At 52.4% G+C, this 24,830-nt stretch overlaps 10 protein-coding genes across 10 annotated transcripts; 5 read left to right on the plus strand and 5 right to left on the minus strand.

The window, feature by feature from the left end:
* Positions 1-314: 314 nt before the first annotated feature.
* On the minus strand, positions 315-3,138 carry BP01DRAFT_414093 (putative signal transducer). The gene is made up of 2 exons (XM_025579038.1): positions 1,003-3,138; positions 315-931 (listed from the first exon to the last, which is right to left on the minus strand). Exons 1-2 carry the CDS (start codon positions 2,897-2,899, stop codon positions 384-386), a joined length of 2,445 nt encoding a protein of 814 aa, XP_025433760.1. The 5' UTR covers positions 2,900-3,138; the 3' UTR covers positions 315-383.
* Positions 3,139-5,507: 2,369 nt separating this feature from the next.
* Positions 5,508-9,593, plus strand: BP01DRAFT_197518 (putative RNA binding protein Jsn1). Its single transcript, XM_025570996.1, has 2 exons — positions 5,508-6,068; positions 6,146-9,593. The coding sequence occupies exons 1-2, from the start codon at positions 5,830-5,832 to the stop codon at positions 9,492-9,494; spliced, it is 3,588 nt and encodes a 1,195-aa protein (XP_025433761.1). The 5' UTR covers positions 5,508-5,829; the 3' UTR covers positions 9,495-9,593.
* Positions 9,594-9,620: 27 nt separating this feature from the next.
* BP01DRAFT_354315 (uncharacterized protein) lies at positions 9,621-10,036 on the plus strand. The gene has a single exon (XM_025574396.1). It carries the CDS (start codon positions 9,701-9,703, stop codon positions 9,908-9,910), a length of 210 nt encoding a protein of 69 aa, XP_025433762.1. The 5' UTR covers positions 9,621-9,700; the 3' UTR covers positions 9,911-10,036.
* A 234-nt stretch (positions 10,037-10,270) lies between these two features.
* On the plus strand, positions 10,271-11,828 carry BP01DRAFT_335327 (MT-A70 family; the record flags this gene model as incomplete). The annotated part of the gene is made up of 2 exons (XM_025573189.1): positions 10,271-11,541; positions 11,587-11,828. Exons 1-2 carry the CDS (start codon positions 10,284-10,286, stop codon positions 11,826-11,828), a joined length of 1,500 nt encoding a protein of 499 aa, XP_025433763.1. The 5' UTR covers positions 10,271-10,283.
* BP01DRAFT_389692 (ubiquitin carboxyl-terminal hydrolase) lies at positions 11,625-12,978 on the minus strand. Its single transcript, XM_025577935.1, has 2 exons — positions 12,770-12,978; positions 11,625-12,677 (listed from the first exon to the last, which is right to left on the minus strand). Exons 1-2 carry the CDS (start codon positions 12,822-12,824, stop codon positions 11,977-11,979), a joined length of 756 nt encoding a protein of 251 aa, XP_025433764.1. The 5' UTR covers positions 12,825-12,978; the 3' UTR covers positions 11,625-11,976.
* A 130-nt stretch (positions 12,979-13,108) lies between these two features.
* Positions 13,109-14,456, minus strand: BP01DRAFT_313906 (putative mRNA decapping hydrolase). Its single transcript, XM_025572521.1, has 3 exons — positions 14,346-14,456; positions 13,500-14,204; positions 13,109-13,392 (listed from the first exon to the last, which is right to left on the minus strand). The coding sequence occupies exons 1-3, from the start codon at positions 14,419-14,421 to the stop codon at positions 13,148-13,150; spliced, it is 1,026 nt and encodes a 341-aa protein (XP_025433765.1). The 5' UTR covers positions 14,422-14,456; the 3' UTR covers positions 13,109-13,147.
* Positions 14,457-15,184: 728 nt separating this feature from the next.
* Positions 15,185-15,766, minus strand: BP01DRAFT_290988 (ribonuclease H2 subunit C; the record flags this gene model as incomplete). The annotated part of the gene is made up of 3 exons (XM_025571630.1): positions 15,185-15,408; positions 15,474-15,551; positions 15,613-15,766. 3 exons carry the CDS (start codon positions 15,764-15,766, stop codon positions 15,185-15,187), a joined length of 456 nt encoding a protein of 151 aa, XP_025433766.1.
* A 327-nt stretch (positions 15,767-16,093) lies between these two features.
* Positions 16,094-19,062, minus strand: BP01DRAFT_421505 (Nop53-domain-containing protein). Its single transcript, XM_025579518.1, has 5 exons — positions 18,865-19,062; positions 17,867-18,796; positions 17,598-17,810; positions 16,854-17,159; positions 16,094-16,794 (listed from the first exon to the last, which is right to left on the minus strand). Exons 1-5 carry the CDS (start codon positions 18,996-18,998, stop codon positions 16,191-16,193), a joined length of 2,187 nt encoding a protein of 728 aa, XP_025433767.1. The 5' UTR covers positions 18,999-19,062; the 3' UTR covers positions 16,094-16,190.
* Positions 19,063-19,236: 174 nt separating this feature from the next.
* On the plus strand, positions 19,237-22,139 carry cef1 (putative cell division control protein (Cdc5)). The gene is made up of 4 exons (XM_025573190.1): positions 19,237-19,402; positions 19,462-19,495; positions 19,574-19,917; positions 19,976-22,139. The coding sequence occupies exons 1-4, from the start codon at positions 19,377-19,379 to the stop codon at positions 21,945-21,947; spliced, it is 2,376 nt and encodes a 791-aa protein (XP_025433768.1). The 5' UTR covers positions 19,237-19,376; the 3' UTR covers positions 21,948-22,139.
* Positions 22,140-22,324: 185 nt separating this feature from the next.
* Positions 22,325-24,821, plus strand: BP01DRAFT_354322 (NuA4 histone acetyltransferase complex catalytic subunit ESA1). Its single transcript, XM_025574397.1, has 6 exons — positions 22,325-22,503; positions 22,590-22,617; positions 22,742-22,806; positions 22,875-22,909; positions 22,962-24,121; positions 24,226-24,821. Exons 1-6 carry the CDS (start codon positions 22,430-22,432, stop codon positions 24,382-24,384), a joined length of 1,521 nt encoding a protein of 506 aa, XP_025433769.1. The 5' UTR covers positions 22,325-22,429; the 3' UTR covers positions 24,385-24,821.
* Positions 24,822-24,830: the final 9 nt, after the last annotated feature.

Raw genomic sequence — 24,830 nt, forward strand, 5'->3', positions numbered from 1 at the left:
TCCTGGGCGATTTACTTGGACTATCTTGTAAGCAGTGCTGTAGTCACCTCGTCACGTACGAGCATTGCGGCTGCCACCCTACGCCGCAACAAGGCAGCCGCCATTTTAACCGTATGCATGAGTAGACAGACATACTGCGCCTGTGTGCAGTTGATTACGTGACCGCATCTCTAACGCTACCTAGTTATCCTCTTTTTACCTAACATTCTTTCCCACGTGGAAAGGTGAGAATGTAGGATGCGACAGACTGCAGTAACTAGGAGGAATTGTTTTACCTCTGGACAAACTGGAAGCATTAATGTGGGTATCATTGGCTGAATCATAGTATTATACATATTCTGACAAAAGAGTCGGGGTTCAAGGCAGCCCAGGTGCGATAGTAATCATTGATCAATCTCCATTGGATCAGTTGCAGCCACTGCGGCGGGAATAGAAACCACTGGGGCGGGAGTAGATGCCACTGGGGCGGGAGTGGATGCCACTGGGGCGGGAGTGGATGCCACTGGGGCGGGAGTGGATGCCACTGGGATGGAAGTCGATGCCACTGGGGTGGGAGTAGGTGCAGCAGCGGGACCAGGGTCAGGTGTAGACGTTTTCGAGGTAGTCGAAGCTTCACCTGCAGCTGGAGTCTTCACTTCCCCATCCGCTTTGGTCGCAGGAGAGTCCTCGTTGGTCTTATCACCCGCAGTGGGCGCGCTCTTCGTGGTTTCCTCCTTCGCTTCCGGGCCGCCCAGAAACCTTGCCGGGACTCCGCGTGCAGCTACTCCCGCTGGGCCTACATAACACCCAAGCATTGGGCTCCAGCTGAACTTCTGCGACACGGCATTTCGGATCTCGTGATAAGCATAAGCGTTTGCGAAAGGAAGAGAGGTGTCGGGATCCCGATAGCGCGAGGGAAGTGATGTGATAACACAGAGGGATGAGGAGATCTCTATTTGCTTGTTAGTGAACTTGAATGGGGCTTATGCATATGGAAGGGATTGCACAAAGATGTGGACGTACTGGTCAGCCTCGGGGGCTTCTTGGCATTGAAGTAGATGCTGAATTCTCGGCTTTGAGCAGTCTTATCATCAAAGTTTTCCAGGATCGTCAGGTTGCGTCCCGTATGTTCAATGACTGGAGGAGGTTGAGGGACCTCTGCTTGGGTTGCGACATGTGGCTGACTAGCATGCACCTCGAGAGTCTCCTTCTCCGATAGTGTTGGCACCGGGATATTTTGTGGATCGGCCTGAGAAGGTGCTTCAGCAGCGGCCGGCACTGCGGTAGGTGAGAGCTCCTCCGAAGCTGCGACTGTCTCTGACACTTGGCCGGCGGCTGCAAGCGGCTCAGAAACAGGTTCCTTCGTCGCATCTCTTGGGTTTTCTTGCGTGTGTTGCGTGGTTTCAGTTGATTTCGGCTGCGTCTCTGGCAGGTTCAGCTCATGTTGTCCCTCGTGCTTGGCCGCAAGATCCTGGTCTTTGGAAGCCTGTGGTGAGGACTGCGACGCTCCAGCTACACTCGCTGTAGTCGCTTCTGGCTCCTTTGCGTCGACTGCTGGTTGAGCAACTTCTACCTCTCCACCTTGTGGGGGCTTATCAGAAACCTGAGTGTCTGCTTCCGCATCTTTCATTTCGATATCTACGGGATGCGGCTTGGGCACATTTTCTGTATTCGATGCCTCGATGGCAGTGGTTGGGGAAGTCTGCTCCGGGGCAGCGGCTGGGGCCTCTGCAGATGCAGGTGCAGATGCAGATGCAGATTCGAGAGCACATGGGGAAGCTTCGCCATCGGCATTGGTGGTTCTGCTTTCTGATGGCGCATTACCTTCTTTGAGCGGCTGGGAATCAGTTGGCTCGGTTTTCGAGGGCTCGGGATGTTCCTTCGCCGCGGCCTCTTCACCAGGCGCGACCGGATCCTTAGAGCTTTCGGGCTGGTCAGTTGCAGGAGGGGCTTTTTCCGACGTGGCAGGCCCAGCAGCAGCACCATCCTCGGTCGGTTTGAGTTCCGTCGCATTTTTCCCTTCTTTGTCGCTTTTCTTGCTCTTCTTGCGTTGGGGCTCCTCTTTTTCCGGCTTCGCGGTGATCTCAACTTTTCCAATGCGCGTTAAGCGACCATCAGTCCATGTTGCTATACCGCTCCAATATGACATAACCGGACCTTCGAGACGACGGTTCTGCAGTGCCTCGATCTTCGCTTTTCTTTCCTCTGCCTTTCTCTTCTCCATTTCCTCCCATCTGTTAAGACTTTTGCTGTTGTGCCGCTCTACCCTCTCAGCTTCAGCGAGACGCTCGGCCTGTGTCATCTCCTTGGGTTTAAATTGAGCCTTCCGCTTCGCTGCCTCCTCCATGGTCGCTATGAGACGGATCCGCTTCTCCTCGCTGTCTTTGAGTCGTGCGTGCGTGAGCTCCTTGTTCTGCATGGTTTGCCGGCGAGACGACGATCTCGTAGGGCCCTCCTCGGGTGTTGGAATCCAAGAAACGCGTTCGGACTTCTTTTTCGGCCGTGGGGCAGGCACTGCGGAGACGGCGGTGGGATCGATCTTGACTCTCTTAGCAGCTATCTTGTATCGAAGGTCCTCCCTCGCTCTCTTCTTCTTTTTGTCTGCTCGCTCTTCCTTCTGTAGTTGTTGTTCACCTTCAAAGTCATCGTCCTTGGCGCTGGGTCCCTGGTCATCGTCATCATCAGACGAAGAATCGAAACGCATATCGTCTTCCTCGCCACCCAATTCTTCTGCATCTACAGCAAATTCATTATCGTCCTCGACTTCTTCGAATAAAAGTGCAAGGTCGTCGTCAGCGGCAGCATCCAGAAGAGCCGACATGTGAAGCCCCGCGGTGCTTCTCTTCGCGCGTCCCTGAATAAGCGACTCGACCGGAAGGTCTTCCTCCGCGGAGGGTGTGTTTTCATGTACGTCGGTCATTGTGCGTAGACTCGAGATGGGAAGGTGACGGTAGGTAAAGCAAGCTATTTGACTGAAGCCGACCGTCAAGCCACGATGAAACGCAGGTCGGCTTAAGGCGCGTCAAGGTACAGCAGGTGTACTACTGCTGCCATGCGAATCAGCTACCCTCGCATACAGGTGTGCACAGGGTAATATATATAGAAGAAACGCGGCGGCAGAGGAGAACTTTTTTCCTGGGAATGGCAAACGGCGTGCCGCTAGCTGCACTGCGGAGAGGCAGGCAGGCAGGCAGTGCTGAGATTCACCGGACCTCTAGTCTTGTTGCCTCAGGCATAAGTATTAGCACGTGACTGAATGACTATCTTTCCTGAGGTTTCAGTAAATCTTGACGGAGTAAGTTAGTTAATTAGTGCAATATGTACCCTATACTACTCTGTAAATGGAATCTGATTCAATAATCAAGGTGAGCTTGACTCTGACTTCGTGACTGACCTCTTCTCACTGTCACTACACTTGACTACACCTGACTTGAGTCGAATTTGGGCTAGAAATGGGGAAATGGTCTTTCTTGGGTCAGGTACCATCTTGCTAACCAACTGCGGCGACTTCTTTGACAAGGTACTATTGTGCTTGTGTTGCAGGTGAAGCTCCGTTCAAGGCATTGAAGTGTTGCCAGCCCTCCTCCTCTTCTGCCTTTTCCATATTTCACTGTTTTGTTCTTGGCAGGAATTGACCTTGGGCTGGTATCCAAGGCCCAGTTCAAGTGACGAAATCGAACAGGGAATTGATCTCTTGTTAGTAACTTAGCCAGGTCACTGATCCCTTGCATCCTTTCCACTCTATTTTCCCTGAAAGGAATCAGGAGACGCTGCTTTCCAGCAAGCTAGACAGTATGTTGTGACGACATTTGACTTGATCAAGGTGCCAAATCCTTGGCCATCGCTGTGTCTCTTTCTCATTGTATCAGGCCGGGAGATAGTATTCAATAATGGCTGCAAGGTGGTCAACACTGCCCGTGTCAACCTTGGGAATGCGGGGTTTTAGCATGTTTCAGGGCGAGCATCACCCGTTCGGGGCCAGATAACATCCACGGTTTCAGAACGACGAACTGCCTCCCGCCTCATAGAAATCCTCCTTCTAGACTACTACTCGCTCACTGGCTCAGGCATAACTGGCCTATCAACTCGTGTCCCTGACCAGTAGTATGAAGATATACTCTCGTGCTAAGTTTCAAAGTTGAATGGGCGCTCGGCCACTCTTCACTATCATTAGACCGCGATCCTGGGGATGGAGGGTAGCGTCGTCACCAGACTATCTGCTGCTAGTGGCATTGTCCACCACTGCAATCTCTTTGCACGAAGCCATGGGAGTCTTGAGTACTAATAGTCACGGTCCCATGACTTCACTAACTTAGTAGCCCTGTATCAATGGTATCCTAGGTCACTACATATGCACTTTAACAGCGATGGAGATATATTCATAGGCAAGATAGATACATTGAGTTCCGAGGGCAGGAACAGGCTTTGCAAGCATAAGTCGATACTAACTTACAAATCAGAGACATTGAGAATTGTACACTAGATTCAACTCTCCTGTTCATCTTCAAAGACACAGACAGCGATAGACTACATCCTCATGATCGTGAATGGTGGCTAGGTAACACACCGATTCACACCCTGGTCTCTGCTTTTTGGGAAGTATGAGAATCACCACGAGCGCAACAATTGAGATGAGAGTCAACACAGATCAATCATCGCATTGTTCATACCTAGTTGATAATTCATTAGACTTCGAGGGTACCTTGAAAAATCCACAGTCACAGAAGTCAGAATCCCAACTCCGTCCCAATAACAATAAATTAGAACCGGTTGGGTCCGACCAACCACAAAGCCGAATATATGACATGCCCTCCCCGGGGATCCGGCAAAGTCCAGAGCTTCCACTGTGAACTCCCGTCCTTTTCCATCCTTCCCTCCCCTTCTCTCTCTCGCTCTCCGCCCAACAAGTAACCAAACCTCCACCACCACAATCAACCCACAGCTTTCCTTTTCTCCTTCTCCCCCCCCCCCCCCCCTCTACCTCTACCCCCCCCCCCCCCCCCCCCTTTCACCATTATCACCACCACTTTCTTCACCTTTTCCCAATTGTTCTCTTTCTTTGCCTTCACTCTTAATCTCACTGCCATCCTACCCATATTTATTGTTCCCTCTTCCTCTCAATCTCCAGTCTTTTCCATTCTTGTATCTTTTTTAGGCTTCCGCCCGAAACGTCGCGCAGTTTATTTCCAGCCACCTCTAGTTTAACCGGCTCTTTTGGATCTCCCGCGTTCCTCAACATCCCGCCGGGTCCCTTCTCCTGATTTCTACAGACACCCTCCCTGTCGCTCGATTTGCTTGTCCAGGCAATCTGCGTGCCTTTACGATCTTTCGAGCGGGTCCGAAGTGGCTTAGTGGAAAATCATTCATTGAGATCTGATCACTGCGGTAGATCGTGGCCATCGAGTCTGGACACTAGCCCCAAACAATTCTTACCCGTGTGCCATCCCCGGCGACTGGTCTATTCATAACCGACAACGCACAGCCTTTCACGATTTCGCATCAATTTTTGCCCTGTTCCCTGGCCTCTTGTCATCGTTAGAGCATACGTATTCTCTTGGACCCAGTCCTCGCCGACCCCCGTTACGAGTTTATTCGCAATACGCACCGCGCACCGAACCACCGGGCTTTCGAGCATTCACACGCAAATTGTTGCCTACTGCCCTTCGCAGAACTTTCGCGCATCATTGCTCCACGTCGCTGTTCTAATCGGACTGGTATACGTGGCGCGCCAACCGGTTCTCCGACTGAATAACAGTTTTGTTGACCGACGAACATCATCCTCCGTTCTCGTTTCAGGTGCGCTTAGCGTTCGGTTTCCGCCTGTGTCGAGGTGGAGGGATATAATACATAATGTTACCCGTTTCACGACCCGAGGGCCACATGAACCTCAATTATATTCCCACAACCCAACCAATGCCGGGAACGAGTACGGGCCGCAGCTCTCCTAGTGATGTATCAGTCTCTGCTGGTATGAAGCCGCCATTTGGGCCCACGACTGGTCTGAATGGCGCTGCAGGCTCCATTGGAAGTGCGAGGCTAGGGGCTGGATCCCCTTCACATGAACTGGGGGCTCGCTTATACTCGAAACGGTAGGCAGCTTCCCTACCGCGGGGAAGTAGAGTTGTATCGTCCGTTCAATGACTGACATTGGCCAAATACATTCTAGAGCACGTGAAATTCAAGCAGAGGAAGGTGTTTCCCCCAGTATCTGGGGCCCCCCAACCAGCGGCCATTCGACCCCCCTCCGCGAGAACATTCCTGAGTCCCCAAGTCAAGAGGGGTTTCCTGATTTGGTTCCCACTGCGAGCGGCTCAATCAACAGCACGGCTCGGAGAGCTCGAGCCGGGACCGTCCCCTCCAGATTCTCGCCCGTTGGTGCGCTGAACGAAGCTAATCTTCAACAACAATACATTCCCCAGACCTCAAGGCCTACGCCGTCAACTAGTCCCTTCCGTCCGACCGGGGTTACTGGCATCGACACAGGCACAAAGACTGCTACCACCGCAGGCGGAACTAGCGCAGGTTCCCTCTCGCGTCTCCGAGCTGGCTCTATGCCTCAGCGAGCAAACTTCCTTGGATCCTCTGGTCCATTCGGGCCCTCCTTGTTCTCCACTAGTTGGGCAACCGGCCGTGACCGGGCTACGACACTCACAAGCATTCGCTCCTCTGAGGGTCCGGCTTCCCCAAGTCATTCGTCCTTTTCCCGAGACGGTCTCGCCGATACCGATGTCAAAACACTGGATTATCTGGGCCTCGCGGAAACCCCGCAACAGCCGAGAGCCACACTTGTGCGGCCCTCGGTTGATATGCTTCTTCAACAGCAACAGCAGCAGCAGTCTTCACTTCCTCCGCTACTCGCTGAACTGGCGATGATGAAGAACAACAGCAGAATTCGATCCTATTCCGTCAATGCCAAAGAAAAATATGCTGATGATGAAGATCTGGAATATGAGAGCCGATATGCACAGATCCCCTCTGGCACCGTCACGCCTTCGGCCGCGGCGACGGCTGCTCAGTTGGCTGCAACCCAGGCTCAGATACATCAACACAACTTGGCGGTACAGGCTTTTGCCAACCACGCATCTGCCAGTCGCCCTCGTGCCCGGACCGCCGGAATCCTGGAAGCGCCGCCTCAGCGTTCATCGATTCGTAACTACCTAGCTACGCCCTCGCGTCTTGAAAACAGCTTCAGTGCGGCTGATCTGAATATCGCAGAAAGCGGAGAATATGACGAATTGTCTGAAGCCGTACAGCTGATGCATCTGGGCGGCAATAATGCTTCCAATCTCGGCATGCGGCCTACAGCGGAAATCTCAGATGAGAATAATCAGGACGGGCCAACTCGCGCCTTGTGGATTGGAAGCATTCCCGTTTCAACTACGGTCACGTCTCTTGAGGCGATCTTTAGCATTTACGGCAAGATTGAGTCCACTCGTGTGCTGACTCACAAGAATTGCGGTTTTGTCAACTTCGAGCGCATCGAAAGCGCCATTCAGGCCAAATCTTTGCTGAACGGCAAGGAGATCTTCCCTGGTGCTGGCCCAGTTCGCATTGGGTACGCTAAAGTTCCCGGAAGCTCTGCAGGTGGTACGCCGGGAGTCAATGGATCTCAGTCATCGCCTACTCCGGATCCCAACGCCGGCTCGAGTGGGCCAGATGGTCTGGCCAGGTCCGAGGGCGGACTCTGTGTCCCTCAAATCCCGGCTCTTGCGGAGCTTCAACCAGAAATGGCCCAGATTGTTAAAGACTTCGGTGCCACTGAAGATGACGCTCTGAACATCTCTGCTAGTGTTCAACGCGCCATCTCGTTTGATACGTTCGAAGATGAGATACCCTCGATTGCCGAGCCTAGCCAGACAAGAATGTTCGATGCTCCTCGCCTCCGTGACATCCGCAAGAGGATCGACAATGGTGCCTGCTCGGTACAGGAAATTGAAGAGACTGCAATTGCCATGCTCCCAGAAATCGCCGAGTTGGCCTCTGACTATCTGGGCAATACCGTGGTCCAGAAATTATTCGAGTTTTGTTCTGAACCGACCAAGGAGCAGATGCTGGCTCCAATCGCTCCTCACCTCGCTGAGATAGGTATCCACAAGAATGGAACCTGGGCTGCTCAAAAGATCATCGATGTCGCCAAAACCCCGAACCAGATGAGGCTGATCGTTGATGCTCTTCGACCGTACACTGTACCTCTGTTCCTTGATCAGTATGGAAACTACGTCCTCCAGTGCTGTCTACGCTTCGGTGCTCCCTTTAATGATTTTATCTTTGAGACTATGCTGAGTCGGATGTGGGAGATCGCCCAAGGCAGATTCGGGGCGAGGGCCATGCGAGCTTGTCTTGAGAGCCACCATGCTACGAAAGACCAGCAACGTATGCTCGCAGCGGCCATCGCCCTTCACAGTGTGCAACTCGCAACGAATGCCAATGGTGCTCTTTTGCTGACTTGGTTCCTCGACACTTGCACTTTCCCTCATCGACGGACTGTGCTTGCGCCGAGGCTGGTCCCTCATCTCGTCCATCTCTGTACTCACAAGGTCGCGTATCTTACCGTCTTGAAGGTCATCAACCAACGCAATGAGCCTGATGCCCGTGAGATAGTGCTGAAAGCCTTGTTCTTCAGTCCGGGTGACGAAGTGTTGGAACGGATCTTGAGCGACCAAACTTCGGGGGCGACCCTGATCTTCAAGGTTCTCACTACACCCTTCTTTGACGAGTCAATGCGCGCCGAGGTTGTCAAGAATGTTTCTAAGGTTCTCACCAAGCTTAAGGCAACTCCAAGTCAAGGTTACAAACGCCTGATGGACGAAGTGGGCCTGTCTTCCCGTGGAGGCGCTCGGGAGAACCATCATGGTCGTGATCACGGATCCAATGTGGACAAGCAGCAACATCGTTCAGCGTCTCGCCAAGCAGCATCGAACTATGCTCCACAGCCGCCTTTGGAGAGGCAGTATAGCGCCCCTTTCCCTACCATGCTTAGTCAGGACGCTGCTCGGCCAATGCCCTCGGAGCAGCAACAGACGGCTGCCGGAGTGTATGATCCTTACAGTATCAATGGCATCAGCAACCTTGGTTCTGCAGGCGGTATCAATTCTCTTGGCGGGATTGGAGGTGTCAATGGGCCTGGATATGGCCAGGACCCTATGATGCCCTTGGCTCAGCAACAACTCCAATACCAGGCCTACCTTGCGGCGCAAAGCCGTGGTCTTTCCCCGTCCGGGCTATATCCAAGTCTGGGCAATTCCAACTTTGGGTTTGCGGCTGGAGCTCCTTCAGCAGACAATCTCCGATCTCTGCAGACCCAGGCTGCCACCTTGGCTGGGCCTCCCACCCAGCAGATCAACCCTGGTTCCATGCTGAATCAGGCGGCTTTTGCTCCTCAGCAGTTCAGCCCTGTGATGAACACCGCTCAAATGTATCAGTATCCTTCGCAGTTCTATGCCCAAGCACAGCCAGCTCAGGCGCAGTCTGCTGGCGGTCGGCGTGGACGTCCAAGCCATCCCCAGCACATGTGAAAGTCCGGGACTCGCGTGCATGAATGAAGCTAATATGGGTCGCCTCCCAGCATTGAGGATTCCCTATAATGCTTTAATCCGCCATTAACTTCCACCTTATGTATAAAGTTTTCCATTTTCGCATGATTTCTTTTTTTTTTTTTTTTTTTTTTTATTTATTTATTTGCAGTTTCCGGGATACAGAGTAGTATGGCTATATGCATGAAATGACCTTTGTCACACCTAGACCGACGCTGGATCGTCTTGGAAATGGAGGAAGCACTGATATGAGAAAAGAAAAGTGTTATTGTTTATTGTTTATCCAAAGCATCATGGTGTCGCCTATGTTCATAAGCATCTACGTGATTTCCCAACCGCTTTGGAGGTTTGGTTCCATTTTGTCTACTCAAATTACGTTGGGTTATCGAAGCAGATAGCGTCTTCTGATATCTTATTGAAGCTTCTTTTATGCTCTTATTTGCTGCATTGGTTTGAGTACCTGATTAGTTGAGACTGGATACTCTTTCAATCAAGGCGAACCTTGGGGAATTCGACGATTGACGCCACGCTGTCGGGAGAAATGACAAACACCAGAATCCCACAGGAACATTCGTAAAGGAACGAGCGTGCAAGAGTTAGCCATGGACGAGGACATGGAAACTGATGTGTAGTATATATTACTAGATCAGTAGTGTCATAATCATAAGCTGGATGCCGCCCCCGGGTTGAGAGGGAGAACAGGCTCTCAATCAGAAAGGGAAAATTCCCGCCACTTGATTCAACCATCCCTCTATTTATTAAACTACCATTATGATAGCACCATCATCCATTCTCTATCAGGATCCCCAGGCAACCACCTTTCTTATTGATATTCCTACATCGATTGCACGTGCACAATTGCTTTCCCTACATCAATTAGAGCTCTTGTCCCCCGCAGGATCGCTGTCTGATTTGGAGGGCAATGGCAGGAATCGAGTAGTTCTGTCAACACCACCTCTAAGAGAGCCGTATCCAGCGCACACAGAACCCAAGACCGACGCAGCCCGGACAAGAGTTCTCGAGAGAATTCCAGTTTCGGAGAGGCTTTTTCATTCCGAAATTCTCGAACCGCTGGTCACCGAAGGATTACTCCAGATTCGCAATGCGCTCAAGCCTGGGTTTGCGTGGTGTCTACCGCGTGTTGAAGTGAATCATTCTACTCCACAATGGGTACCTCGCCATGGTAATGAAGCTCTTCGCCCTGACAGGAGGAAAGCAACTGGATCTACACGCAGCGATAGTTTCCCGCTTATAAAGGCTGCCTCCAAGCAAATGGATTCTGATACAGCCGATCCTGCTACACTCAATGAGACATGTATCTCCAGCCAAAGCCCACCGTTGATCTTGTCTCCTGGCACGAACAGCTTCAGCTCAATGTCTGAACTTTTCAGCCTCGTGGTCCGGAACACTTCGCGGGAACCAGCCGTGGTGCAGGCACCCTGTATGATGGTACAGATGGAGATGGAGAGTCCAGGGTGTTTTCATAGTAGACAAGACCACCTGTCACACTCTGCTCTTCGATCCTTCTACGTCCCACCCTTATCAAGTTTTATCCAAGGCAGGATTCCCGTCGCAGACCCCGGGGCACATACCGATTCCCCCATCCCAGGTCTACCTCACCACCAGAAATTCAACCTCATTCTTCTCGATCCGCCCTGGGCTAACCGCTCCGTCCGTCGGAGTGGTCACTACCAAACACAGACTCACCTTGACTGGGAACGGCTCACCCGGTGCATCCGCCAAATTCTGTCTGTCCACCTGGTTCCAGACCCTTCCCGTCGTTTGACACGGGACGAGGAGGCTGGCCAGCAAGAGGACAGCGGGCGGGTGGGTGCCATTGCAGCGATCTGGATCACCAACTCGGGAAAAGCTCGCAAGACAGCCTACGAAGCAATGCAGGGCGCCGGGCTTACGGTTTGCGAAGAGTGGATTTGGGTGAAAACGACGACAGAGGGTGAGCCCATCACGCCCGTTGAGGCGCTGTGGCGAAAACCGTATGAGATTCTAGTTATAGGAAGAAGGGTAGATTGTGCTTCTCGAGATGACGGTCCATCCAATTCTCATATCATCGCAGCCGCTCCAGACAACAATGTCATTACTAGAAGAGTCATTGCGGCGGTTCCAGATATTCATTCACGCAAGCCTAACCTGCGCGAGGTCTTTGAGCAGGTGTTTCTTCTCGGCGGTCCGCCTGATGAGGCTGGTATGCGGTATACTGCTCTGGAGGTGTTTGCACGCAACCTGACTGCAGGTTGGTGGGCAGTGGGCGATGAAGCGCTGAAGTTCAATTCGGAGGAATGGTGGATCGAGAGATGATACAGCACTTACTGGCTATACATAAACGCTTTTCGTCTTTGCTTTTTCTCTTTCCAGAGATATGTAGGGTGATGAGAAAGAGAAACAAGAAACCACCAGACAAAAACGAAAAAGCCCGACGTCAACCCCTCACCAGAACTCAATCATCTTAATCGAAACTCGGCCCCAAACTCACCAAACTAAACCTCAAATCCGGATTCCCGCCCTGCGCCTCGACACTCAGGAACCGCCGTACACCCAGCTCTAATGCCTTCTCACTCAGGGCATCCTCCTCCGGCCCCAGCAAACCCCTGTCTAACGGACCCTTGCGCCGTCCATCCAGCTCCCACAACCGCCCGTCCGCGCCCTTGACGAACGCCACAAAGTGCAGATCCACATTGTCCTCCGCCTGCGGAGCCTGTGTGTCTCCTAACCTGGCCGCATCCGCGTGCGCACTCTCGAGCGCCTTGCTTTCGTACAGCAGATCCGCCCGAGCGACGGGGTCCAGCGTCTCGGCCTCGCGGAGCAGGTGGTCCAGGTCGGAGCCCGGTAGGACCTGCCGGCGGGGCTCACCGTTAGCGACGGCGTGGAGCAGACCGATGAGACCACAGGCGTTGCGGATGGTCTGCTTGAACCACATCACTGGCTCGGTGGGGCCGGAGCCCGTGTACACGGGCAGGGACTGGTCTTCGGTGATGCGGGAGGTTTCGTAGGTGGAGGAGACGGGGAAAACGAGGAGGAGCGCGTGCGAGGGCCGCGGGACGAAGGCGAGGAGGTCCGGCTCGTCGATCGAGTAGACGTCCGTGAAGGCTAGGGACGGGGGCAGGCCGAGTTGGTGGATGAGGTGGGACATCACCTCTGGGTTGTTCTCTGTGTATTTGTTTCTTGCGGTTAGCTTAGGGAAGTGCTACTTGAATTTATGTCTCGCTGGTTGTTGAATGCCTGTGTGACAGTAAACATACCGAGGGGCACGAAGGCCTTGTTGGTGGATGCCACGTCGGGGTTGTCTTCAGCCATCTTGGTTGGGTTCTGGAAGCTGTGGCGATGATTGATCTGGGTTTGCTTGTTCTTAACTTATGACGATGGATGCTTTGGACTGTGCCTGCAAGAACAAAGGTCGTCGTGTGCGGGAGAGAATCTGGGGTTGGATTTTGGTGAGGGGTTGATTTGCGGTGTTGCGGGGTTTGGGAAAAAGTCTTGGGGGCTCGGGCAAAAAACGTCATCGTGCAATACAAACAATCACTCAAGAAGAGCATTCAATAAAGCGGCATAAGCCCTGTCATCATGTCATTTCTATGTAGCTCATAACATATCTAATGCAATCTCTTACGATCGTCATCTCATCCGGCCTGCGGCTTCTCCCCTCTCTTTAGCGGCCCGTATACGTTCGTCCACAGCTCGCTGGCTTCTCCCAAGAAATAGGTTAGACTGACATCCGCCATGCCCGCTTCCTCGTCACCAGAGATGGTCTCAAGCTGAGAGATGATATTCTCCAATCCAAAGGCCTTCCCGGTCGCCTGCGTAGCGCCAGCCTCCAGCATGACGTTGACGACGTGGATATGAAAGTGATAGTACGTTGGCTGATCTGAAGGCGTGAGACAGAGCGTATCAGTGTTAGCAACATCATTGCCACCGAGAACGTAGCCCCCCCCCAACCAAAAAAAAAGAAAGAAAAAAGATTTAGCCTCTTACAGTGCACATAAAGCTTCAACTGATCCTTCTCCAGCTCCGGATACATCTTGACAGTCCCCTCAAGCAGCCGCTGCCGCAGATACTTCAGCCACGGGACGTGTTTCTTCTTGAGATCGCGCAAGCTCCAAATGTCCCTCCGCTGCACCAAAGCCAGCAAGTGTAGCGATCCCATCGTCTTCCGGTCCCAGTTCAAGTCTGGGAGCATCAGGAAAGCATCATCGTAATGATACTCACCCGCAACCCCCGCCCCGCCGCGGTGACCCTCATCTCGCAGAATCACGTCCTCCTGCTCAGTCCGGCCCTCGAGGATATTAAACACCCAATTCAGCCTGCCCTCTTCGCGCTTGGCGCTCATGTACGGGCGCACGTGGTCGTGGTAGATCTCCGGCGTCTCGGTCACCATGCGGACCACCTGCTCCGAGTACTTCTTGATGTGCGATTCCGTGCAGGGCCAGATGAGGTTCAGTTTAAGGTCCGGGGGTTGCTGGGCTGCGGCGGCTGCGGTGACATTATTGGTGCCACCGGATGATGCTAGGTACCATCGATAGATGTCATTGTCGCCTAGGTTCGTCACCTGCGTGATCGCCGCGTGGAAGGCCTTGAGAACTTCAGGGCTCTCGGTTGCGAAGGCGGCGCGCTCGGCGGTCAGGATGCCTTGTTTGCCGTGGATAGTTCCAAGGATAGCTATGCGGCGGCCGCTTTGATCTGTTCAGCTGGTGGTAATTAGTTAAGAGCGTTGTTTATAATATCTTCGAATTTGTTATCTGATGATAACTTGAGGGCTAGAGAGAGAGAGAGGGGTGGGCTCTGAAGCTGAGAGACGGGGGCCGCCGCGTGGCTTCGTACCTTGTTTGAGCAATCGATCGGGCTCAAATGCCGAAATTAAAGCCTCCGGGGCAGGACGGTCGGTCTCAGCGGCCATTGCAAGGTAGGCTTGTAAATTGGACTGAATCGAGGTGTTGATGTGTGAGGAGGAAAGGTGGGGTTGTTTTCCCCAGATATTCTGGCTTGAGGCAGAATCAGGCGGGCGGTGAGCCTTATCGATTGCCTGGGAATTGGGTATCAAAGTGACTACTTCTACAGGGTAAGGAGTACAGAGTTACAACAGAGAGCTTTGATCTTTAACGGGTGTAATTGCGATCTGTAGCTCCAGCTTAGTGCAATGACACTACATATATAGTCGTTAATATTCTTGCGGCAGGGGATTGAAGCCAGACATGAGAAGCTCACGCTAAGATTCTGTCAATCCGTGCAGTAAACTCCGTCACTCCAACCATCAGATATATTTAACACAATCCCGCGATTTTAGATAGCCCCCATAGCTTGAGACTGCTGATCCAAAGGTTGGTCCCGTGTCGATGCCAGCCGAGTGTTGTGGAATAACGCCTGCCAGTGCTTTCATCTGCGCGTCTGCAGAAGAGGGGCCGAATCTCGTCACATATAGGGCTCGATATGCTTTTGCGATCATCCCCCGGATCATAAATGTCCAATGGCAAAAACAGCCACTTGCAAGGATGCTGGCACGTGTCTATGAGAGGCAGTATCTCCAGTCTCATGTGAGCCGCATGCGGTTGATGGAAGTTATTCGATATGGATGCGTCGCTCAAGACGACGGCTTCGTTTCGCTCTTGGGCTGACCGTGCATCTAAGGAAGAGATGAGAATGAGTAGAGCAAGCCTAGGTTGTCATCCGCATACCGCTTCGGCCAATGCGATCCACTCCTCTACTCCTTTCACGAAGGCATCATCCGCCGCGGGGACCAACTCATGTTGCCAGACCACGTATTCGTTGAAAGTCCCCTGCTTCTCAAGAACCTTCACCGGCTCCTCCGGCTGGACTTCCTCGACATCGGCGTCAAGATCCCTTCGGGTGGGGGGCAATACGCGGTCGGTGCTTGTTGCGATAATACCTAGGATATCGTGAGCAGGGAATTAGGCGAAGGGGTTCCTATCAAGGAAATTGGACCTTCCTCACCTTCGTAGCCTTCTGGGATCTTGACTTGGCGACCCTTGAGCCTACGGCCGCGGAAATAGGCGATCTGGACGTCCTTGTCTGTCGGGAGTTTTGATTAATGAACAAGCCGCGGCGAAAATGAAGTGCCTCACAGGCCTACCTTTCTCGTCAGCTTCCGGAGTCCAGTAGCGATCTAACGTCTTGACAGGTCCATCATAGTGGATCTTGCAGGGAAGGATGTTGGGTGTAAATCGGTCCTCTGACGGTTGAGGTTCAGCTGTAGAAGACTTTGGCGCTGCTTGGATGGCGAACATGTTTGGATTGAGAAAAGAGAGCCACGTCTGATTGTAAGCTACGTGACTAGATTACGACAGGTGAAGCAACAGGATGCAAGTTGGGTGGTAGGGCGGCTTCAATTGAGACGGCAATGCCTGGAAGTGATGCTCGACCTTGGAGAACGCGACGCGTTGCCCGCGTAAAGTGGGCGAACGGAGCGGGAGCGGGAGAGGGCCTTGCCGCTGTCCGCGGTGCACTCGAATACTTTTGTTTCTCAGTCGAAATGGACATTTACTCTTTCCAATCACCAATTTTGAGGAAAATGAGTATCCTGATGTTTGATATCTCTTTGATTTGTATGCTCTATATACTCAAAAAAGCCTCAGATGTAGAGGAGGCTTGGAACTTCATAAGCTGGGGTATATTAAAGACAGATCGTGCCGACTCATCAAGACAACTCGATCACCTCTTACGGGTCTTCTTCTTCTTCTTCTTTTTCTTCTTCTGATCGTCACCCTGCTCCTTCTCGACTACCACGCGCACCGGCCATTTCTTCAGGTGTTCGCGTTCAAAAGTGTCCTTGTCCCGTCGGTAGAGGAGCATTGTAGCCTTGGCATCTTCCACACTAGAGTGGGCTCCGTCTTGAATTTTCAAGCCCAGAAACTCCGAAGCCAGCATCTTCAAGCGAGGAGAGCCCCCGCCAGCTATCTTTCGGTAGGGAGGGTGCTTGCTGGTGTCCCTGATGTCGCGCTTGGGGTGGCTCAGAAGAAGAGCATCCAAGTCGTTGCTCACTGCGTGTCCTACAAGTATACGTCCACTGAGAATTTCCGTGACCTCTTTTTGGACTTGCTCGAGTGACCGCGCATTGACCATGTGCTTCGGAAGTATACCACTGACGTGCGTTCGCCAGTCCGTGACCATTTCCATCGGTCTGACATACGAATCGTAAAGCTGTTCGCCGTTGAAGTTGACAATACTGACGCGCGCAAGGGCAGAGTCGTTATCGGGATTGGGGCCGACGCCCACCATTTCGCAATCCATCGCAACATATTTTCCCAGCTCCGCACTAGCATAGAGTTAGTAACAAGCCCGAGACACCAATAAGATGGCGAAAAGTATACGTACGTTGGTGAACGGCCCTCGTTGACTTTGGAAGTTTTCGATTCCACGGCCGCTGCGGCGGAATTCCTCCGCGATCTCGGTTTAGAAGCATCTGCTGCGATAACCTCCTGACCTCCGTCCTCGGCGCTTTTAAACATGCTGCTCTTCTTCCTGAGTGTGGCCTTCTTGCGTTCAAACTTGGGTTTCGTATCGGCTGCGTCGGTCCGGCGTTTCTTCACTGTAGCATTCTGCGTTTCGCGGTCTGAGATCTTGCGCTTAGTGGCGGGGGCTTTCTCTTGCTTTAGCGCCCCCTGGAGTTTCTTCCAATTACTGGATAGATTTTTCAAGTCCATTCCAGAATCAGACACAATCACTGCTGCATCGTGGAATTGAATAGGAAAGTTGACTTGGGAACCGGAGTAAAAAAAGATTCAGTTGTTGCTGAGGCCGGCCCGGCAACTTTCCTGAATGGGCCTTCCCTCCCGCGCTAAAATCTCGGAACAGGATCCACTTGGTAGGCTTATCAAAACTCGGCCGCCCATAACTGTAGGTATCAGTTAACTATCAGTAGACTGAATTGAGCAGCAATACCTCTACGAAGGCATCTACGGAGTACTTGAACAGCTTACAGATTCTCCACGGATTACCGAGGTTGACAACGCCCTACGAGACCTTTTCATTTTCAGCCTTTGACCCGTATTATGTGAAATTTGCTTTTCAATATCCACCGCATGAAAACGCCAGTAGGGAATCAAGGAATCTATTTACAAGCCGGGGACCTTGAAGTCCTTGTGAGACCATTTCTCCGTAATCTTCCTCTTGGGCTTCTTGACCTGTGTCACCGGTTTGCGAGCCTCCAACTTTCCCTGAACGACCAGGGTCCGGAATCTGTCATCAAGCAAGTTGCCCTCAGGCTTGAGCAGACGCAACGAATCTTGGAGCTCATCCGGTAGTACAACCTCCAACGGCTTCTCAGGGGCACTATTGTAGGGTCAGTACACAAGAGGCATTGACAGTAGGGAGACCGTATCACATACTGTAGCTTTCCAAGAGGTCTGCGGCGCAGAGCAGTATCATCACCTTCATCGGTAGAGCTTTCTGATTGCTCGGCAAGCTCAAGCTCCTGTGCTTCAACATCTTCAGGGCCGAGATTGGCCCGCGCATACTGCTCTTGTTTCTTCTTCATTTGAGCCTCCCACTTCGCTTGCCGCTCAGCCTCCTTACGTCTCTTGATCCTGTTCCTCTCTGTCTTCGTCTTCCGTTGCGGGCGCTTCTTGTTCAGCCATTCGGGCTTCTCGTATTCACTCTCGAACCCTTCCCAAGCACTCTCATCATCTGATTTCACCATACCGTCATCATCTTTAGCCTCGGCGATCAACCGTTGTCTCTCTTGTTCTTTGCGCTCTTCCTCCAAGCGCTTTTTCTCGGCGTCAACTGCCTTCTGACCTTGCTCTTGTAGGAGCTTGTCCCAGTCTTCAAAGGTAGGATTGTAACTCGTACCAGCGGTCGGAGCGCGAACTGCAGGGATGGGTTTGCCGTTTGCAGCGAGGGAGATAGGAGCGTGCTTCAGGGTCACGGGCTCGACTTTCTGCTTCGGCTTCTCCAGGAAATCGAATTTAGGGTCATCGTAGCGGGTTGTGTCCTCTGCGTCAGCCCAAGGGTCGTACAGCTCGCTTTCAGTCTTGTTGACGGGCTTGCCCTCCTTGGCTACCTGCTTCAAGCGCAACCAATCCTTCCGAGTAACCCAGTCGCTCTTTTGCCTCTTGTTCTTCGGTTCGAGAACCCCGTCCGTCACCTTCGAGTTCGCCCGCGTGCGTGTATCCACGGCAGGGATCGCAGAGCGCTGCGCGATAATTTCCTCCGACTTCAGAAGCTTGCGCTTCTTCTGAATTGCCTGGCGGACTTCTGCTGAACCGGTGGTATCGATGACGAACAGCTCGTCGGAAGGCTTCTCAGCAATAACACCTCTGTATGTGAATGGCACGTTAGAACCGCATGGAAACCAAGCAAGTTGAACAAGATAAGACTTCCGTACCCTTTGATCTCCTCATCTTTCAAGAGGCGGAGGCCTTCTTGCACCTCCGTAATGTCAACATTTTTGCGCCAGGCTTTCTTACCCTTACGGGATGGTTGGCTGAATTGCCTGGGGGCCTCAGTGGAAGCAGACATCCTGTGAAATCTGCGACAGTGGGTATTATTGCTAGACCTTATCTTTTTTTTTTTTGTCTCTCCAGCGGCATCCTAAATTTTGATTTTCGGACCAAAAATCTGGACCCGCTTACATAATATAGCGCGGGGACGGCCGAGTAGAGTTGTCGCGCGCTAAGGCTCTGCGCGGCTATCGCGGGCAAGTGACGAACGCCGCCGGCTTCAGGACCTGATCTTGCTCTGCACCGCGTCGGTTCTCCGTCGACACTACTCACCGTGGACATTGAGGTTCCACCTATTCTTCACTCTGCGCAATATATCTGAGGTCACTATCAGGTTATCGCTAAACATATTTTGGTTGGCTCGCTCTTGTGAGCGGCCGCAGACTCTCAAACAACCATGCCTGTCGTCAAAGGAGGTGTTTGGTAAGAGCCGTCGCAACTTCATCCCGGATTTCCAGACTCTCAGCTAACAAATCACTCAGGACCAACATTGAGGATGAGGTGCTTCGTGCGGCGGTAAGTACTCGGAGACTTTTATGGGAAGAAGTGGTTTCTTGGAGCTCCGGACGATACTAATTTATTTAATGTCCTAAGGTGTCCAAGTATGGTATGAACCAATGGGCCCGCGTATCCTCTCTCCTGGCAAGGAAAACACCCAAGCAATGCAAAGCGCGATGGGTGGAATGGCTGGATCCCGGTATCCGTAAGGTCGAATGGTCTCGAGAGGAGGATGAGAAGCTGTTACATCTGGCGAAGTTGATGCCCACACAATGGCGTACGATTGCCCCCATCGTCGGGCGCACGGCAACTCAGTGCTTGGAGCGCTACCAGAAGCTGCTGGATGAGGCGGAAGCTCGGGAAAACGATGAGCTGGGCCTCGGAGGTCCGTCCGGCGCAGAGGCAGCTGCTCCCAGTGCAGATGATGTACGCCGGCTACGGTATGACTGCGACCGTTCCCAGAATTCAACTATACAGTGCACTGTTAACCTTGTGTAGTCCCGGCGAATTGGACCCCGATCCGGAATCAAAGCCCGCTCGTCCCGACACGATTGATCTTGACGAAGATGAGAAGGAGATGTTGAGTGAGGCGCGTGCTCGTCTGGCAAATACACAGGGAAAGAAAGCCAAGCGGAAGGCTCGAGAACGGCAGTTGGAAGAGTCGCGACGATTGGCGGTCCTTCAGAAACGACGTGAACTCAAAAATGCTGGCATTAATATCAAGGTCGTTACCCGGAAGAAGGGCGAAATGGACTACAACGCCGACATCCCTTTTGAGAAGCCTGCAGCGCCCGGCTTTTATGATACCACAGATGAACAATCCCGGAACGAGAGGCAGCGGGAGATGTTCGATCCTCGCAAACAACAGCTAGCCAACAAACGGAAGGGTGACCAGGACGAAGACGCGGAACGCAAGAAACGAAAGAATGACAAGAATGGCAACTCCGCTGCGTTCGCAGCTGCAGCTCGCGCAGGCCAGATGCAGAAGATCAGAGAGGCAGAGCAGAGCAGCAAGCGGAGGGCGCTGGTGCTTCCGAGCCCCCAGGTTAGCGAAGGTGAAATGGAGGACATCATCAAGATGGGTATGGCGGGTGATAGAGCCAGTAAGATGGCAGGCGATGAAGAGGGAGCTCGAGGCTTACTCGGCAATTACACCTCTATTGTCGGTGGCACTCCTATTAGGACACCCAGAGCACCCCCACAGGAGGATCACATTGCGAACGAAATCCGAAATATCAAGGCACTCACTGAAACTCAATCTTCTCTGTTGGGTGGCGAGAACACTCCCCTACATGAAGGAGCGGCCACTACTGGTTTCGATGGAATCGCTCCTCGTCGCCAGGAAATTGTGACCCCCAACCCTATGGCCACTCCGTTCCGACAAGCCAACGGCGTTGGTGCTACACCTATGCGCGGAGGTATCGGACCTGGTGCTACTCCGCTACGGACACCCCGAGATCATTTTGCGCTGAATCAGGCGGAGGCCGGGCAGCTGATCGGGACTACTCCCCGTGACATCAAGATGTATGAGCAAAATACACGCCAGAGCATTCGCAACAAGCTGGCCGCGCTTCCCAAGCCCAAAGAAACGGAGTGGGAGCTGGAAGAACTTCCCTCGGAATCCGCCGAGCCCGCTGTAGATGCAGAACTTACGGAAGAAGATGCTGCTGAACGTGATAGGAGAGAACAAGAGGCTCGAGAACGTGCCGCACAGGCTGAACTGAAGCGCCAAACACAAGTATACCAGCGCGCCCTACCTCGACCAAGTGTTCTTGACATTGATGCGATGCTGGACCGGGTTTCGCACATCACAGATCCAATTACTGCGCTGATTGCGAAAGAAGCTGCTTTCTTGATTGCGCACGATGCCCGCAAATTCCCCGTGCCTGGTGCCAAAGTTGAGGGCAAGGCGCGAAAACTGGCGCGACTTGACGACAGCCTGATTGAACAGGCCCGCGCAGCTGTAGCTGCGGAAGTTTCGGCATCTGGGAAGCTCCAGGAATGGCAAGAGATTTTTGATGAGCAGTGGTCGAATAAGCATTCTACTGTTCTACCGGGTCTTTCAAACTACGCCGACGAGGAGGAAGACGTCTTTAAACAAGAGCAGCGGATGATCGCCGCTTTCGATAACGAGCAAGCCTCATTGCTCGCTACAGCGGAGCAAGGAAACAAGCTAGAGAAGAAGCTTGCGCTACATTATGGTGGCTATCAGAATCGGGCAAAAACGCTCCGCACGAAGATCGTCGAAGCCAGCGATGCGCTCCAAAGATCGAAGGATGAGCTGGATGCTTTCCGTACCCTACAGATCTCAGAGGAATCGGCGCTTTCGCGCAGACTCGAGAAGCTTCGAGACGATGTTGCCTTCGTCATGAGGAGAGAGCGTGAGGCGCAGGATCTGTATAAGAGCAGGAAGGACGAGCTGGATGAGCTTGTGTCGGGCACGGGGGGCATGGTGAATGGCTGGCACTGAAGGCTCAGGATAAGATACCTAGTTTGACCTTTGACCTGGTTATTCGAATTGAATCATGGCCCGCATGCACGATTTGTATAGTATTGTTTGCTCGGTTCCTTAGATATGCGCAGAGCGATGTGACGGCACTTTCGTCATACAATTGGTTACAAAACTGGATTTATAGCACGTAAGTATGCTTAGCACAGCTGCCTTCTCGTCGTCAGTGTTGTGTTTGTTCTAGATGTGATGTATGCTCGTACAGGTGAGATGATGGTGAACCATACTGTGGCAAGCTACCGTAGCAGGCAGTCCTGGCTGGGGATGAACCAAAAGCGGATGGCAAAAGTTCAAAGGCGGTCTCTTCCGTCGTCTCGTAACGGTGACTCCTCCATCCTCTTCTATCGAACTCCAGCGCGTTTTCATCGCGAAACTTGTCCCCTTGACTCTGTTGCATCCGAGTAATCGTCCTCTCTTTCAGTAAAGGTTGTCCATCATTCACCATGGGCGGCAGGGACGAGGCCAACGGCACTCCCGACCCTGTTGAGAAGGGGTTCGCCACCCTCAGTACTATCCGGTAAGTGATGCCAAAACTATCTGGAAAATAAATTTAAACTCTTCAATCCTACTTTCACCGGTCGGCTGAACTGACTGAGGTACTAGGATCGGTGTGAAGGCCATGGTACAGAAAGTCAGTACTGTCGCAAGTCCCCTGCGCGGCACTTTTCTCGCCGCCGTATGATCACGTGATGCGAGGATGTGCTCTATACTACCACCTCGACTGGCAATGCAAAGCTGACTTGTACATGATTTAGGATGGCGAGTTACGAAAAGCGGAAATTCTGTCCATAAAGCAGCGTAAAGATGGGCCCTCATTCTAGTACGCTCGATCCTCCTACCATCCCCTGTACTTGTTCCCTGATTCTCGTGCTGATGGCAGCTGCGTAGTGTCCATTATGTTGATTTCAACAAGCGTCTTGATGGTAAGACTTACGACGTCTTGATTGAGGCCTGCATCTATTGACACTTTCTTAGAATGGATCGCCTCGTCACGTATCGACCTGTCGCATGAGGTTGAATGGCCTCAGCCAGAAAAACCAGAGAAGAAGAAAGCCGGTCCTAGTAACAAGGCTCCAAGCAAGAACGCACAGAAACGCGTCAGAGCCGAGAGTCGCGATGTATCAGCAACGCCTGACTTGCTCACGGGGAAGAACGCCAACGTAGGCAAAGCCCAACGTCCCTCCAAGGCGGGCGGGAAAGAGAACCGCGGCGATGAGACACCTGTGAACCTCTCTTTCGGTGGCTCTGAAGCCGTCTCTGCTGACGGGACACCCAAACCTGATTCTGACGATGTGGACATGATCGATGTCGGTTTCTCCAAAGATGTCAAGGAAGAGGAGAAGGCTCTGGGCCTCATGTCCCGCGAGGAGGAGATTGAGAGGCTACGCACCAGCGGCAGTATGACGCAGAACCCTACGGAGATTCACCGTGTGCGGAACTTGACACGACTACAAATGGGCAAGTACGATGTGGAGCCGTGGTATTTCTCGCCTTACCCGGCCTCTTTCTCTGATGCGGACATTGTGTACATTGATGAATTCTGCCTGGGTTATTTCGACAACAAGAGATCTTTCGAGCGTCACCGCTCCAAATGCACTCTGGTGCACCCTCCCGGAAATGAGATCTATCGGGACGACTACATCTCCTTCTTCGAGGTTGATGGCCGGCGTCAACGGACGTGGTGCCGTAACCTCTGTCTTCTAAGCAAGCTTTTCTTGGACCACAAGACCCTGTACTACGATGTCGACCCCTTCCTGTTTTACTGCATGTGCAGCCGTGACGAAACCGGTTGCCACCTAGTTGGCTATTTCTCTAAGGAGAAAGATTCAGCAGAGGGCTATAACCTGGCCTGTATTCTGACCCTTCCTCAATATCAACGGCGTGGCTACGGCCGTCTCCTGATCTCTTTCAGCTACGAACTGAGCAAGCGTGAAGGCAAACTTGGCTCTCCCGAGAAGCCGCTCAGTGATCTGGGTCTGCTGGGATACCGACAGTACTGGCGAGAAACGCTCGTGGAAATTCTCATGGAGTCTGGCCGGGAAAACATCAGTGAACATGACCTTTCGCTGCAGACCTCTATGACTGAGAAAGATGTCCATGAAACATTAGTTGTGTTCAACATGCTCAGATATCATGTACGCTTTACTCCCCTTTCTTCCTCATTTCAACCCTCTCCCGAGCCAACGAGTTCCCTCTATGAAAACTAACCCACATACTAACACGATCGGTTGATTCACAGAAAGGAAATTGGGTCATAGTCCTAACAGACCAAGTCGTCGAGGAGCACAAAAAGCGTCTCGAGAAAGAGAAACTCAAGGGGGCTCGTAAAATTGACCCGGCTCGCCTGCAATGGAAGCCACCAGTTTTCACTGCATCGTCACGCACGTGGAACTGGTAAGCCGACAGAAAGAAATCCAATTCCGTGGTCCGTGGCCCTGTGACCCGGCCATGAGATACATGGATCCGTGATATATACAAGACCTTCCTTCTAGCTCGCGACGTCAGCGAGGTTTGATACCCCACTTCCTCCCCCTATTCCCTTCACCCTTTCTCTTCTGTTTTTTTCTTCGCCTGGAGTCTCGTGGTGTTTTGAGGTCTTTATGGTGTCTCGTAGATATGGGATTCGTTATTATATTGACCCTTTTTTCTTTTAGAAGTGAAGTTACCGGTGAATGTGGACGGTATGAAAACACTTTGTCGTGTTCTGTGGAGTAAGAAGTGATGGTGTTCTACGGTTTGCTCTTGCGTTTATTCGGGTCTAGAAACTTCAGTACTTTCGCACTGGTTTGAATATAATGCCGCTTAGATATGACAGACAAATGAAGAACTGCGAGCATCTAGTGA

The sequence above is a fragment of the Aspergillus saccharolyticus genome (assembly GCF_003184585.1).
Source record: "Aspergillus saccharolyticus JOP 1030-1 unplaced genomic scaffold BP01scaffold_6, whole genome shotgun sequence".
Taxonomy (NCBI): Eukaryota; Fungi; Ascomycota; class Eurotiomycetes; order Eurotiales; family Aspergillaceae; genus Aspergillus; species Aspergillus saccharolyticus.